Source organism: Dunckerocampus dactyliophorus, chromosome 20 (assembly GCF_027744805.1).
Source record: "Dunckerocampus dactyliophorus isolate RoL2022-P2 chromosome 20, RoL_Ddac_1.1, whole genome shotgun sequence".
NCBI lineage: Eukaryota > Metazoa > Chordata > Actinopteri > Syngnathiformes > Syngnathidae > Dunckerocampus > Dunckerocampus dactyliophorus.
In genome coordinates, this window is record NC_072838.1 from 2,298,383 (window position 1) to 2,314,354 (window position 15,972).

The following is a 15,972-nucleotide window of genomic DNA, read 5'->3' on the forward strand; positions in this document are numbered from 1 at the left end:
CATTTTTCCGAAAAGCTGAAGTGAACTTTGCGAGACCTAACCTGTGGCAGCGAGTCAACATCGACAAACCAAACCCCGTAATTACGTTAATTATTAAATATATTATTTGTAAGACTATTTGAGAGTAGTATAGCGCTACCCGTCCAACTAGTGGACTAGTAGTGGAAGCATGATTGCTAAGTGAGCAAGTGATCGTGCGTTCCATTTATTACTTCCTCTCCTCATACATCCACTTTCCCCTCAGCTCAACGAGTGGCTTCTGTGTGACGTCAGCACTGACGCCATGCCAACCGACGTATAAAGTCAACGTCAAACGAACGCATCTAGAGATTCTCGCACGTTACGTAAGCACGTTGTAAGGTGACGTCATCGCCTGACCCGCTTGACTGCTGGGCAGAGAAGCCGAGGAGAAGGGCCGTTGACGGAATTTAAACACCCACTGGACGTTGTAGAAGGACATTGGAGGAGCAAATTATTTTTTAAAAAGGCGAGTATCATTATTTGGCAGCGGGTTTAGCTTAACTGGTGATGGTTGCGAGCGGTGGCCGCTAGCTAAGCGCTGCGTGATGTTTTAGCATGGCGCGGATCGTCTCGGTTAGACTATAATAAAGCACAAATCGTTGCCTTTTACATGGTATGTCACCTAAAAGGGTGAAATGATGCAATACATGTGGAGTAGTGCTGTGGGGACGAGTGCGGGGGCGCTACGTGTGGTAAGATAAGGAGATCCACTGTTAACATGCTAACAGCTAACGACGCTAACTCGCGAAGCTTTGATAACATAGTCATTACCGCTAATGACGTTTTTAACTCTTAGCTTGATAATTCATGCATGCAAAGGGAAATGTTTGACGTGGCTCTTATGTCCGCACCGCCGTCGAGGCCTTGTAACCTGGGAGGTGATCCATGTTGTTTCGGCTCCCGATGGCGCAGAACGCCATCGTGGCGCGGATCGCCATCGTGGTTCTTCAAAGGACACTTTACGTCTCAAAGTCGCCTATTTTGGTGTAATTTGATCGGTAATCACTTCATAATGATTTTTGGGATTAATAATGGAGGCTATATTTTGTCTGTGTTTTTGTATTTAAACCGTGGACACAAGATTAGGTTCAGCTGCTGCGTCTAATGAGGTCCAGTACAAGAATACAATGTTGTCGTGCTTGTAGTGACAAATGTTCCCATGTTATACCACATCTCGCTACATAAAATGAGCAAATTAGATGCTAAAACAGTTCAGTGTTGCTGTTAGAAGTGTTTTATCCCAGCACTTGTTGACTCAGCACACAAAGTATTGTATTGTAATGCAGTTGAAGTGACCATTGATTTGCAAATAGCAGATGAGGAGGCAGGCTAGTGTTAAATGGTCAAATGATGTGTGTCCTGCTAACTGTCACAAGGCAACAGCTGCTCAAACGTGGTGGTGGAGGATGCTGCTGACATGGCGGGTCCCATTGAGGGCAGCCTGCCAGACTGCTGCATTAATTGAGACACACCCCAATGGACCTTGTGACAGTACCCAACATTGAAAGTTAGCTGCTTGTGTGACGAGTGCAATTGGACAAACCAAGCATGCGATGCTTCTTGGTGTTTTGTCTGATGATGTCAAACATGTGACCATGAGCTAGCATGATCAGGGCACTGACTCAAATCGCAACTGAACTTCAGGTTGTCTTAGACGACTTTTTGTGCCTCTCATCCAAGCAGGCTGCTTCCTCTAGGTGTGAACTGATGAGGCCCGCTGAAAGACTACTTGTACGTAGGACAGCTTCCACTTGATAGGACAACTCTAGCGGAAGGTATCCTTTGAGAATGAGCTGATCACACCTGCTAGATCGGATGTGTATAATCCATCACTTTTCTACGGTATCAGTAAATAATACGCATTTGTGCTGTGTGAGTAAATAATACTTTCTACTGTCTTATCAGTGATGTGGGGGATATAGTGCTGTGCTATTTTGGTGGGGTTGTTTTGGTCTCAGGCATGCACATTGCATGTTCTAATACAGTTCTGCATAGGGATGTCCCGATCCAATCTTCAGGATTGGGATCGGCTTTCGATCCGCTGTATTTTGAAGATGGGGTAATACTGGCTTCCACCACGAGATCGGGCCAATCCAGTTGCTGTATAACCTTTGTAACTCTGGGCCACACTCCAACATGTTAGGTGCGGTAATGTGCCTCAAAGCTGGTTGCCACTCGACTCCTGCCACCCGCAAGAAGAAAAGGAAAATGCAACACCACCATGCAGACATGTCTGCGTTGTACCAGGGTGAAGTTAGTTTCACGTTGGATATTGGGCTCCGTAGCTACAGCGGTAGTTCCCCCTCACTGTGCCCGGACTGCTGTGTCATGGTGCGGGGAGCTCGCATGAGAAGTGCCGCTGTAACCGCTGGTTGTTTATACTAGGGGCTGTCATTCAATTACTAAATTACTGTCAATTAAATTACTAAAAGTATTTTGCACGCCTATTTTTCCAATTTTATCTTTTATTGGATGTATTGTTTTGTATTGGCTGGTTTGTTACAAAAGCTGTCTGTCTCTGCCCCTGGGGGTCTCGTTCATCTGGCTTGGGGTGTGGTCCTGGTCCTTGGGGGCGGGCGGCGTGGTGTTCTTCTGCGTGGCGTGGGGAAGCTTGCTCCGGGGTGGGGCGGTCGGGGGTGGCTTTGGTCGGAAACTTGGGGGTGGGGCTGGCGGGCGGTCCCTGCTACCTGCTGGTCTCTGCTTCCTGGCTGGCGGTTGTCTCCCTCCCTCCGGGGTTTCTCCCTTGGCGTGTTAGTGGATGAGGGGGTTGGGGTGGTGGCTGGTCTGCGGCGTGGCAGGGGGCGGACGGGGGCATCTGCTTGGGCGCCGGCGGGGGGTCGCGCCTCTCGTGGGCCCTGTCGTGCGGTGCTTGCTTCTCTGTCTCTCTCTGGCGCCTCTGGCTTGCGTGCTTCGTGGGTGTGGCCGTGCTCCGCTCTATGTGGGGTCCGGTGCTCTTGTGGTCGCCGTAGTGTTGCTCCCTTGCCGACCGTGGTGGTATGCGGGGGGCGTGTGGGCGCAGTTCCCGCTGTTCTGGTGGCGGTCGGATCTGCCTTGGGGCGTGTGGCTGGTCCGTGGTGTTTGGGGGTTTGGGGGTGACGCTGTGGATGCTACCTCCGGTGTTGGGGGGGCAATGCGGGTATCGCGGCTCTGGGGGGTTGGGTGGGCCGGACTGGGCATCCTGGCGGGCCGGGTAGGGCCTGTGGTGTGTCCTGCGGCCTGTGGCTTGCCCGAGCCTGGGCTGTGGTGAGTGGCCGGTCGGTCATGTGTCCTTGGTCCCCCCCCCTGCTTGGTTTGGGCGGCGTTGGGGTATGGGGCCCCCGTCCTTCCTGTTCCACTGCACCACCTCACATACATATAGGACTTTGGTGGGTGGCCTACGGTCAGGCGTGGTTTGGGAGGGGAGTTGCCTTGCAGGGCTCCTTTGCCCCTGCCGTGCCACTGACCTGTTGCCCCCCAATTTTAATCGCACAGTAGACACTTAGGGTTTGGGGGGTGCTGGTCAGGTGAGGAGCCCTCCGAGCGGCAGCTGTCCCCCGATTTTAATTGCATCATTAGCTATCATCCACATACACCCCTATCATATACATGCACACAGATACACCCCTCAGGGACACAGAGACCAGCTCTTCATAGCTGTCCTCTTTTATTTTATTTTATTTTATTTATTATTTTTTATTAATAAAAAATGGGCTGGATTGGGGTGCCTGTTCCGCGGCGCCTGCCCGCAAGGGTCGGGGGTGTGGCCGGGGACCTGGCCGTCGTGGTGGCTCGTCCAAGGTGGCCTGGCTTGTGGGATGCCTTTGTCTGGTTCGCCTGCCTTTCCCTGGGGTGGCCCTCTGGGGCCTGTTGATGCCGGGGCTTGCGCCAGGGGGGCGGCTTGCGGTGCTTTCCCTGGACTGACACCTGCCGCGGGCGCCTCTGCGCTCTTGGGGCGGGTTCGGCAGTCTCCAGGTGGCGGTGCCGGTGCTGCGATTGGCCCGCGTGCCGCCGCAGGGGCTTGTGGTTGCTGAGCTGCGGCGGCTGCTGGGGGGCCGGGCCGACTGGTGGGTTGGGGCTTGGTCATGCTTGCGGGTACTGTGGGCCTGGGTGGGCCGGGCCCGCTGGGGGGGTTGTGCTCTGCCGGGCGCTTGGGTGTTTGTCGCCGCTGCTCTTTGTGCTTTGCTGGGCCGCTGTCTGTGTCCTCGCCTCCCCCGGTCTGTCTGCGGGATTGTCGGGGTGGGGCTTCGGTGCGCGGGTGGTGCCCTGTCAGCTCTGGTGGCATGTAGCTGGTCTGGCTTCTGGTGGCTGGTGGGGTCCGTCGGCTGGTCTGCTGCTGGTCTCGCCTTCTCGGCTCTGGTGCTTGGCCTCCCTGTGGCTTGGGGTGCGGAGCTCCCGCTCCCTGTCCGGGGTTTGCTTCCCCGCGGGTGTCGGTTGGCGCTGTGTGGTGGTTCGCCTGGCTGCTCGCCCGTTTGCCCGCCCGCTTGCCCGCCCGCTTGCTCATTTTCCCGCTTTTCTCCTCGCTGACTCCTCTGTCTGCCTTGCTGGCGGCGTCCTAACAATGGGAGGGTGTGGCCTGGTGTCTGCCTGCTCCCCGGCAGTCCACGCTCTCCGTGCCTGGGTTCTGTATTGTATGTCTGGGACCCCGGGGTCCCCGGCTCCGCTGCTCCTTGGGTTACCAATGGGGGATAGGGCGAGGCTTTCGGGTGTCGGGCAGTTGACCAGTGTGTGTGTGTGTGTGTGTGTGTGTGTGTGTGTGTGTGTGTGTGTGTGTGTGTGTGTGTGTGTGTGTGTGTGTGTGTGGCGCTTCCGGCGTGTGCGGGCTTCTTTCCGGTTGTGGGGGCGTCTCTGGGCCTGCCGGTTTGTGGCCCTCGGTACTCGTCTGCCTTTGTGGGGTGTGATCTCTCGCTGGTCTCAGGGGTTGGCTGTCCTTCGGCCCGCTGTCATTCTGTTCACTATCATAGATAATCATTTCATTACTACTATTATGTGTGACTGTTTCAATGCAGTATTGTCATTGTGATCACTATCATGGTTCATCATTTTATGACTACTATTATGTGTGATTGTCTCAATGCAGTATTATCATTGTGGTTGTTGATATTATTTTGTCCTTATGTCCTTGTTCGTCTTTATAGTCATCAGAGACATTTATTTGCTGATGTAGTTCTGTATGTTTCTGTTGTTCTGTTCTTGTTGTCACAATTGTTGTTGTTGCTGCTGTTGTCCTTGTCTCTTGTTTTTTTTTTTTTTTTTTTTTTTTTTTTTGTCCGCCTCTTATCCGCTCCAAATTTGCTTAATAACAAGCATCTAAGTCAAATAAATTCTGTATAACAGTGGAATTGTATATCACACTTCTCCCTGGCAGAGTAAATCTGTTGAGCACTTGACGGCATTTAGATCTACAATTCTATCTGCTTTAAAGGCTGGACAGGACAGGGGAAGGGGGAAAAAAAATCAGTGGTCCCTTCCCGGGTCACATTCAGTGGTTTTCTTCCTCCAATGCATCACATTAGTGAGTTTGTTTTTTTTCTGCCAGGATGCAGTGGAGCGATGTGGTGTTGCAGTTACTTTACTGTGTTGTGCAAAGATGCTGCAGGATGGAGGTGGAGGAAGCTCACTCACCTACATGTCTTTTTGTTGTCTTGGAAGACCAGTCGTTATTGTGACACACAGCACTGAATAATACATGTGCTTACCCTGAAGGACGTCTGCACGTCCTCCATAAAGCTAACATGTACTTAGCATGTACTTCCTAATACTGTGTTTTATTTTCATAGATTTGTTCCTGCACCCACTTGAACCTTCCTCAAAACCATGTCCCAGGACAAGAGCGGCTACCCCGTCATGGGGGAGACCAACCCACTCCACAACAATGTCTACGGACCCACGCAGCCGGGTTTTGGCATGCCCCCGCCCAACTACCACCAGGCCCCCGGAGGACCGTACCCGCCAGCCGGTGGCTACGGCCAGCCAGGGTTCCCCCAGGCAGGCTTTGGCCCTGCCCCGTACCCTCAGATGCCGTACCCCCAGATGCCCTACCCACAGCCCTACCCACAAGGTCCCTACCAGGGACCTGGGCAGCCTGGCTTCCCTGGAGACCCCTCTGGTGAGTAGGAAGAAAACATGAAGCTCAGTTTCTGCTTCACAATGTCATCTTTCCCCTCATTGAACCACCGCTCCCCACCCCGGCAGCACTCATGCATCTTACGCCTCACTTGTGTCGCCAGATATTAAATGACTGCTATGCAAGCTGTACACAGACTACTCTAAATTACATTCAAGTTTACTTTATATCATGTTGTTGAGAAGATATACACTAAGTCACCAAATAACGAACACATTTGGTTCCAGACGACCGTTCTTATGTTGAATCGTTCTTAAGTAGGGAAAAAGGTAGTATTACCAATGATATACTGTAGGTACTACATGTACGTGTATACATATACAGTATATGTGTATGTATGTAAATATGAGTTTGGATGCAGTAGTAATATTAAACGAGGATAATTAATGAAAAAAACAATAATAAAAGTGATATAATAATACGTAACGATAAATGTTATTTACCTTTGAAGAGGAGTGGTCCAGCATACGTCGTTGTGGTGGAGTTGGAGGAGGAGATACTGGAAAAAAAGGACAAGTGGTCGTTAGACTCTTCTAAAAGAGGTAGTGTTCTGTGGGTGGTGTAGAATTAAGCAGGCCTATTAACTCTTCATAAACTTTAATCACACACTCTGTCCAGGTTGTACAATTTAGCTTTACACTGTATCTCCCCAGTGTCTAACTCTTCCTCTGTTGGTCTCATTAGCTCTAAGGCTGCATGAGCAGTGTCACAGTGCCCTCTACTGGTCAAGCATGTACAGTAGCAGTATAAATCAGTCGGCTTGTGTTCGTATCCGCGAGTGTTTGCTAGTCAAGTGTTCGTAAGTTGGGGACCTAGTGTACTGTCATAACGACGGCTGAAATGTAAAAGGTGTACTCGTGCTCCCTCGGGGGATTCCCGTGTTCTGTTCTGCTGGGGAACGTCAACGGTCATGTTGGCAGCAACAGTGAGACCTGGAAAGGTGTGATTGGGAGGAACGACCCCCCCCTGATCTGAACTCGAGCAATATTTTGTGGTAGGCCCAAACACGTTGTGAGGGTCTGCTGGGAACGTCTGGGGTCCCCTGTCAGGAGCTTGAACTCCCACCTCTGGGAGAGCTTTGAGCATGTTCGGAGGGAGGTAGCGGACATTGAATCTGAGTGGGCCATGTTCCTCCATTGTCAGGGCGGCTGATCGGAGCTGTGGCCATAAGGTGGTTGGTGCCAGTCGTGGCGGTAATCACAGAACCCGTTGATGGACACCAGTGGCGAGGGATTGTCATTCAAGCTGAAGGAGTGCTATCGGGCCCTTTTGGCCCATGGGACTCTAGAGGCAGCTGACAGGTATCGGCAGGCCAAGCGGTCTGTGGCTCCAGTGGTGGATGAGGCAAAAACACGGTATGACTTCCGGACTGCTTCAAAGAGATTCTGGACCCCCATCCATCTCAGGAGGGGGAAGCAGTGCACAATCAACACCATGTATGGTGGGGATGGTGTGCTGCTGACCTCAACTCAAGATGTTGTGGATCGGTGGAAGGAATACTTGGAAGACCTCCTCAATCCCACCAACATATCTTCCAATGAGGAAGCAGTGCCTGGGGACTTGATGGTGGGTGTCTGATAATATGGATGCTGTAGGCACGTCTTGGTTGACACAACTCTGCAGCATCACGTCAACATCGGGGGCAGTACCTCCTGGATTGGCAGACCGGGGTGGTGGTTCCTTTTTTTTTTTTTTTTTTTTTTTAAAAAAAAGGGGGGATCAGAGGGTGTGTTCCAACTATTGTGGGATCACACTTCTCAGCCTTCCTGGTAAGGGTTATTCAGGGGTTCTGGAGAGGAGGATCTGCCAGATAGTTGAATGTGATTTCAGGAGGAGCAGTGTTGTTTTTGTCCTGATCGTGGAACGGTGGACCAGCTCTACACTCTCGGCAGGGTCCGTGAGGGTGCATGGGAGTTTGCCCAACCAGTCTACATGTGTTTTGTGGACTTGGAGAAGGCATTTGACAGTGTTCCTCGAGGAATTCTGTGGGTAGTACCCTGGGAATATGGGATAGCGCACCACCTAATTCAGGCGGTTCGTTCCATGTATGACTGGTGTCAGAGTTTAGTTCGCATTGCCGCCAATATGTCGGATCTTTTTCCAGTGAGAATTGGACTCCGCCAGGGCTGCCCTTTGTCACAAATTCTGTTCATTACTTTTATGGAGAGAATTTCTAGTCACAGCCAGGGCGTTGAGGGGTTCCGTTTTGGTGGCTGCAGGATTGGGTCTCTGCTTTTTGCAGATGATGTGGTCTTGCTGGCTTCATCAGTCGTGAACTTCAACTCTCACTGGATCGGTTCGTGGCCGGGATGAGATTCAGCACCTCAGTCTGAGTCCATGGGATGAGATCATGCCCCAAGTGGAGGAGTACCTCGGGGTATTGTTCACGAGTGAATCTCGTGCCTGTCCAGCGAGATGGACAGGCAGATAGGTGCGGCGTCTGCAGTGATGCGGAGTCTGCATGGGTCTGTTGTGAAGAGGGAGCTGAACTGAAAGGCAAAGCTCTCAATTGGTGGTTCTACGTTCCTACCCTCACCTATGGTCATAAGCTTTGGGTAGTGACCGAAAGGACAAGATCTGAAATGAGTTTCTCTTTAGGGTGGCTGAGCTCTCCCTTGGAGATAAGGTGAGAAGAACTGTCATCAGGGAGAAACTCTTAAGTAGAAGTGCTGCTACTCTGCATTGAGAGGAGCCAGATGAGGTGACTCGGGGAATCTGGCCAGGATAGGGAGGTCTTAAGGCTACAGCCGGCCAGTAGGAGGCCTCGAAGACCCAGGACACGTTGGAGAGACTGTCTCTCAACTGGTCTGGGAACATCTTGGGATCTGCCGAGAGGAGCTGGACGAAGTAGCCAGGGAGAGGGAAGTCTGGGCTTCACTGCCTAGGCTGCTGCCCCTGTGACCCGACCTCGGATAAGTGGAAGAAGATGGACAGAAAGGTCTAACTTGCATAACTGACCATGAGTATGCATAAGTCAACATATGCATTTGCAAATAAGGGAACATGGCACTTTCAAAGGGTTTCAAAATAAGAGTATCTAAACATGGGGAATTGTTCATCTGTGGTGGCTCCAATGTATGAGTGGTGGAGTGTATGGGAAGCATTTCATCATGATGTTCCTTCCATCAGTGCCTGGCGGCAGCGCTGGTTACCATGGCGATGTGCCTCCGACCTACTACGACAACGAGGACTTCACCAACTCAGGCTTTGAGGACAAGAGCATCCGACAGGCCTTCATCAGAAAAGTACCTTTGCGTTTATTCGTCTGATGAATAAAGTATCTATCTATCATGTCTCCATGAACGTCGCCTCCTTCATCTTCTTCTCCACCCGCCAGGTCTTCATGGTTCTCACCGTGCAGCTACTGGTCACCTTCTCCTTCGTGGCCGTCTTCACCTTTGTGGATGAGGCCAAGCTGTTTGTGCGGAAGAACCCATGGACGTACTACATCTCCTACGTGGTCTTCCTGGTCTCTCTCATCGTGCTCAGCTGCTGCGGAGATTTCCGCCGCAAGCACCCCTGGAACCTGGTGGCCCTGGTAAACAACATCACCCAACATCAAGTCTCTTTTACCACTCAACTCTTTGTTGTTGTCTTTTTTTTTTTTTTTTTGCTCTTCCACAGTCCATTCTGACCCTGAGCCTGTCCTACATGGTGGGCATGATTGCCAGCTTCTATGACACCGACACCGTCATCATGGCTGTGGGGATCACCGCCGTCGTTTGCTTCACCGTGGTCCTCTTCTCACTACAGGTCTGCACGCACAACACAAACATCCCCACACCTTTTCGCAGTATGATGCACAATCTTTTTTTTTTTTTTTTTTTTTTTTTTCTTCTCCCAAACCAATACGTTGACTTTCTGCTTCTGAAGACCGGTATGGCACCAATAACCATATTTTACATCTACTTTTTTTTATTTAGAAATAAGTGTAGTTTGTGCACACCTGGAGGTAAGAAGGACTGCAACAAATTAGGATTTGACCAACTGTACCTGTTTTGTCCTAATCAAACATGATGACATGACTACTACATCACATCACTACTATCAGGAGAACCAGAGTATGGAGGGGAGGGAACTTGGTGTTGCCGAGCAAGGCGCACTGTATTCGGGCACATGCTCCGAGTAGCCAGTGTGACGTCACTGAGGTCTCTGGCAAACCTTTTGCACTTGTCAAACGCTGCGGCGCTGGCGTTTCAGGTGGCTGATGAGGTTTTTTTTGTGCTCAATGGGTCCCCCCCCTTCATCGCTTAGCATTTGGTACAACACCCTTCCTCTTAAAGTGAATGTTTTTTGTTTTTTTTTTACAAGTGAGCTCAGGGGAAGTTTTTTTTTTTAAGGATTTACCAGTATGACGTCCTAATCCCCTCCATATGGGTCCAATAATTATCGTGCACCCCTAAATATTATGATTGATTGTTATATTTCACTGCTGTGCTTCCTTGTGTGTCTTTGGTGAATGCAGAGCAAGTACGACTTCACTTCCTGTCAAGGCGTCCTGTTTGTTTGTCTGATTGTGCTGCTGCTCTTCGGCATCCTCTGCATGTTCATCCGCGATAAGATCCTGCACATCGTCTACGCCTCGCTGGGGGCCCTCTTGTTCACCTGCGTAAGCGTCCGCCAACGTTTCTCGTGTCCGTCATCCTCTTTCCGTCTGAGCGTTGTTTTGTCATCCTGGTTGCAGTTCCTGGCTGTGGACACCCAGCTGCTGCTGGGCAACAAGAAGCTGTCCCTGAGTCCTGAGGAGTACATTTTCGCCGCCCTCAACCTCTACACGGACATCATCAACATTTTCCTCTACATCTTGGCCATTGTGGGACGCTCCCGTGAATGAGGAGTTCATGGAGAACACACCTTCCTCTTGTTGTCTTCTTACCTAATTGATGTCAGCTTTTTCCCCCTCATTCTACCGTTTCATGTGGCTGCGGTTGAGACATGATGTGTATGTAGCTGGGCGGGATGCGTCGTTGATTGTTTGTCAGCCACGATTTTAATGGTCTCGCTTTTCTTCACTCGCTCACGTTTGCCAGTCCTCCACTTCTACTAACACGGTATGGTGCCTTTGGTGGCCACGTCACCCGGCCTCCAGTTTGGCTGGGCATCAAGCGTATCTTAACCCGGTGGGTGTTCAGGCACAAAAGAAGGCGGAAGGTCAGCGGTGCTTGATGCTGAGCTGCTTTGCTTGAAAAGACGAAAGCTAGAAATCTCCTCCTACTTCAGATGCATCTTTCCCGCTCTCTAACTGCATGCTGACCATGAAAACACCACTAATGACGATTCTATACGATTAGCGAGTGATGAATAACTCTACGGCTGTAAATAGTTCCGTGTAGACTATACGCTAAAGCCAGTACCCCTCCCCTCTGCGTCGCCTGCAGTCATTCCTCTCGTGTTGCTTTTGACATGTATGACATGCAAGGCTTCATTCCCCTTCTCTGTTGTCTTCTTCTTGCTCTATCCTTGGCGTGAAGTGAAAGTTTGAGTACTGTATTTAGTTTTTTCACGTTTCAATGAATGATTATTGAAGTATTGGTAGCACCGCTCCTTATTTTGTTGAAGTTTTTAATTGAATATTAACGAAGTAGTCCAACGCTGGAATCACACATGCAATGAAAAATTGCACTAACTTATTTATTTATTGATCTTACAGCTGCTGTTAATCTAATATTAAAAGAATGATGTTATGTTTCTACAGTGACACTACTGCAGTCCCTAACAAGTACATTTATTTTTGTTTCCATTCTTATGATCTTATTTCCAATTTGACCCTGTGCATGGCCCTGTTTTGTTGCATGTGCATTGTTGGCACATGGAGGACAGATGATGTTTGTATTGAAGTAAATGTGCAAAAAAGTGTACATAGAACTGCAAGTTGGTTTGATGTGCATAGGAAAGGTACTTTTGGACTGCAAGTCTGTTTTGCTTTGTACATATGCATTGATTCAGAAAGGAAATGCAATCCTCCTCACTGCTGTTGGCTTCACATTAAAACATACAATTTGAAAACGTGCAAATGCCTTTTTTCTTATTGGGTCCTGTGTGCTTTCAAAGTGAACACGGTGCTAGGCAAGTAAACTAGCTTTATTGTATGTTATAAATGTAATTGAAACAAATGAATTTTTACTTGAAATGTGGATATGCAGTAAACAATGGCTTTTCCCCACTGATCTGTATTATATATCTGGATACACCATTGGTCAATGACCACACGGCCGCCATATTGCTACTCGCAAGAAACACTTCTCGACAAGCTTTTGCATTCGTGGTGAACTTTTATTAATTCGGATTGGACACAGTTTGCCTTAAGATGCCTGCATGTGCAGCTATTAACTGCACAAATCGCCAGTTCAAAGGGTGTGGACGAACATTTCACGTGTAAGTATGATTGAAATGTAGATTTATGATTGATAATTTAAGGGTTTTACACTGTCGATCTCTCAGATATTTTCGATCGTGTAAAATTCCTCGGATTAAATGTATGTCCAGAATTGATATGTTTATATAGCTCTATAATAGCTAAGAGGAAATATACGTACTTTTTTGTTATATCATGATATATGTATTTTTTAAGAGGTGAAGGTTGCGTTACTTGAAGGAATGGGAGAATCTCAGTGCTTCCATGATGCTTACCAGGCATTGTATACAGTGCAGTTAGCAAGCCAGTTGGCATACAATTGACGCTGCATGGTTCATGGTTCATGGTTTTGATTCATCCTGAACATGCATGAGTCAAACAGTAGCACATCACATAGTACAATTCACAATTTTGCATGTCCAAATGACCCTTCATTTGGATAAACAACCTTTTTTTGTGCTGCTGAATGACTGACGTAAAATGATTCATTCATATATGGTCTGGAAAATAATATTACTGAACATGCATACTGGTATGTTGCAACAACGTATTGTCTTACCCAAAGCATATGGTTTTGTTTCAGTGTTGTTTTTTTTCTGTGTGTGTGTGTTTATGGTTATTACACATTATGGTTATCACATATTATTCCTGTGATTTTTGTTCAAATATATTTCTATATCAGAAAAGAGGTTATTTCTATTTCATAACACAAATAAAATCAGAAAAAAAATCAGCAAAATGTTAAATGATTTTAAAACTTGTTTTTTTTATAATTCGTATTTTGTCCTGACGAGAGCATAGTGAATTGTATGAAAGTAAGAAAAAAAAGTAAAGGATCATGACCATTGATTTTAGTGGAAAAAAGGGATGGGATATGCAGTTCAAATTATCAGTTCAAATCTCTTTCTAGAGGAGTAAAACTATGCGTTGCTATAGGGGAGAATTGGAAAGGGAAAAAAAATGGGGATTCATTTTAAATTCGGGTAAACATAAAAAAAAATGTATTTTTTTTATATTTGCAAGCAACCGCAAATGATTGAGTAGTCTAGTTGCGGTTGTTTGCTTACATATCCCCCACAGCCCCCCATGTAAAGCCGTTATGACCCAGGTATGGTATGATAGACAGAATTTTTAAAAATGATCATACCCGAGTCCTTATGACTAAGCTCAAGCACACCTGTTGTGCAAGGTTCGTCTGAAGACTAACGGCTACCCCGTCATGGGGGAAACCAACCCACTCCACAACAACGTCTACGGACCCATGCAACCAGGCTTTGGCATGCCCCCGCCCGATTCCCACCAGGCCCCCAGAGGACCGTACCCGCCGACTGCCGGCAGGCTTTGTTCCTGCCCCGTATCCCTTACCCCCGGATGCCCGACCTCCAGATGCCCAACCTCCAGATGGCCTACCCCCAGATGCCCTACCCCCAGATGCCCTACCTCCAGATCCCCTACCCCCAGATGCCCTACCCCCAGATGCCCTACCTCCAGATGCCCAACCTCCAGATGTCCTACCCCCAGATGCCCTACCCACAGGGGCCATACAAGGGACCTGGGCAGCCTGGTTTTCTTGGAGACCCCGCTGGTGAGTAGGAAGAAAACATGTGGCACAGTTTCTGCTCCACAATGTCACAGTGCATCTCTCCCCTCAGTGAACCACAGATCCCCAGCCCCGGCAGCACTCATGCATCAGTCAAGATACAGTTATCTTGCTACTCACTTGTGTTGCTAGATATCGATGAATACTATGCAAGCTGTACACAGACTACTCTAAAGTACATTCATGTTTGCTTTGTACAGTATAGTGTTGTCTGTTGAGAAGATGTCCCGATTGCTGAAATGGAGAGTTTGTCAGATGCTGTTGAGTGTTTCCCACAGGACTGCAATCTATCTGTGGTGCTGGGTTGTGGTGTCCGGCGGGCTAGATGGCGTCATCGTCTAACCTGTATACCTGATCATGATGCGTGTGCATACGTCAACATATGCATTTGCAAATCAGTGAATGTGACACTTTCAAAGGGTTTCAAAATAAGAGTCTCTGTATGGGAAGCAGTTCATCATGTTTTTTCCTCACCAGCGCCTGACAGCGACCCCGGTTACCATGGCAACGACTCCATCAACTCAACCTTTGAGTACAAGAGCATCCGACGGGCCTTCATCAGAAAAGTACCTTTTTATGTCTCTGTGAACGTCACCTCCATCATATTCAGCTTCTTTCTCCACTCGGCAGGTCTTCATGGTTTTCACCGTGCAGCTGCTGGTCACCTCCGCCGTGGCCGTCTTCACCTTCGGGGTGGACCCCGAGCTTTTTGTGTGGAGCGACCAATGGACGTACTCAGTCTACATCTCCAACGTGGTCTTCCTGATCTGTCTCAATGTACTCAGCTGCTGCAGCTTTCTGCCGCAAGCACCCCTGGAACCTGGTGACCCTGGTGAAGAAAGAACATCACCCAACATCAAGCCTCTTTCACCGCCCAACTCCTTGTTCTCCTTCAGTCCATTCTGACCCTGTGCCTGTCCTACAAGGCAGGCATGATCACCGACACCGTCATCGTGGCCGGGGGCATCATCACCGTCGTTTGCTTCACCGTGGTCCTCTTCTCACTAAAGGTCCACATGCGCAACACAAACATCCCCACACCTTTTAGTAGTACTATTAGTCGTATGATTGATTTCACTGCTGTGCTTCCTTGTGTGTCTTTGGTGAATGCAAAGCAAATATGACTTCACTTCCTGTCAAGGTGTGCCGTTTGTGTGTCTGATTGTGCCGCTTCTCTTCGGCATCCTCCACGCCTTGCTGGGGGCCCTCATGTTCGCCTGCGTAAGCGTCTGCCAACGTTCCTCGTGTCCATCGCCTTCACTCGTCTTTTCGTGTGAGCTTTGTTTTGCAGTTCCTGGCCGTGGACACCCAGATGCTGCTGGGCCACAAGAAACACCACTAATGATGATTCTATACGACTAGCGAGTGATGAATAACTCTACGGTTTTGTCTTTTTCTTGCTCAGTTCTTAAAGTCAAAGCCTAACGCTGGACTCACACGTGCAATGAAAAATTTATTTATTTATTGATCTTACAGCTGCTGTTACATCCATCTAATATCAAAAGCACGATGTACTGTTTCCACAGTAACAATAAGTACATTTCTCGTCTTGTTTCAGTTCTTTGCAATTTGACCCTGTGCATGCTGACGCTGAAGTTTGGCCTCTGATTCGGGCAGTAAAGGGGAAATTTTAAAGTGGAACTGACGTAACGAGTAGTGCCAGTGTTTGTCCTGATGGTCTGTTTTCTGTGACACTTCATAATGTGAAAATATTTGAGACATTTTAGGTAAGACGTTGCCTTTACCTGACACTCTGTACTTGTAACTTTCATTTGATTTGTGATAATGCAATAAAGACACATATGGATGTTTTTTTAAGCACCCAGTCCATATTAGACCTGGTGCACTTTGAAAACCACTAGGCTTAGATTTCTCAAATCAGGACTGGATTAA

General features: G+C 48.6%; 2 protein-coding genes across 2 annotated transcripts; both read left to right on the forward strand.

Moving 5' to 3' along the window:
* Nucleotides 1-254: 254 nt before the first annotated feature.
* On the forward strand, nucleotides 255-12,147 carry grinaa (glutamate receptor, ionotropic, N-methyl D-aspartate-associated protein 1a (glutamate binding)). The gene is made up of 7 exons (XM_054764436.1): nucleotides 255-487; nucleotides 5,778-6,106; nucleotides 9,254-9,369; nucleotides 9,462-9,662; nucleotides 9,749-9,877; nucleotides 10,590-10,733; nucleotides 10,809-12,147. The coding sequence occupies exons 2-7, from the start codon at nucleotides 5,815-5,817 to the stop codon at nucleotides 10,956-10,958; spliced, it is 1,032 nt and encodes a 343-aa protein (XP_054620411.1). The 5' UTR covers nucleotides 255-487; nucleotides 5,778-5,814; the 3' UTR covers nucleotides 10,959-12,147.
* A 1,431-nt stretch (nucleotides 12,148-13,578) lies between these two features.
* On the forward strand, nucleotides 13,579-15,005 carry LOC129173610 (protein lifeguard 1-like). The gene is made up of 5 exons (XM_054764662.1): nucleotides 13,579-13,587; nucleotides 13,669-13,833; nucleotides 13,881-14,064; nucleotides 14,557-14,645; nucleotides 14,710-15,005. The coding sequence occupies exons 1-5, from the start codon at nucleotides 13,579-13,581 to the stop codon at nucleotides 14,983-14,985; spliced, it is 723 nt and encodes a 240-aa protein (XP_054620637.1). The 3' UTR covers nucleotides 14,986-15,005.
* Nucleotides 15,006-15,972: the final 967 nt, after the last annotated feature.

Coding starts and splice junctions, on each gene's coding strand:
- grinaa (XM_054764436.1), top strand. CDS start 5,815: ATGTCCCAGGACAAGAGCGGCTACCCCGTCATGGGGGAGACCAACCCA. Junction 6,107..9,253: donor CTTCCCTGGAGACCCCTCTG/GTGAGTAGGAAG, acceptor TCCTTCCATCAG/TGCCTGGCGGCAGCGCTGGT. Junction 9,878..10,589: donor TGGTCCTCTTCTCACTACAG/GTCTGCACGCAC, acceptor TGGTGAATGCAG/AGCAAGTACGACTTCACTTC.
- LOC129173610 (XM_054764662.1), top strand. Junction 13,834..13,880: donor GCAGGCTTTGTTCCTGCCCC/GTATCCCTTACC, acceptor CCCAACCTCCAG/ATGGCCTACCCCCAGATGCC. Junction 14,646..14,709: donor GACGGGCCTTCATCAGAAAA/GTACCTTTTTAT, acceptor TCCACTCGGCAG/GTCTTCATGGTTTTCACCGT.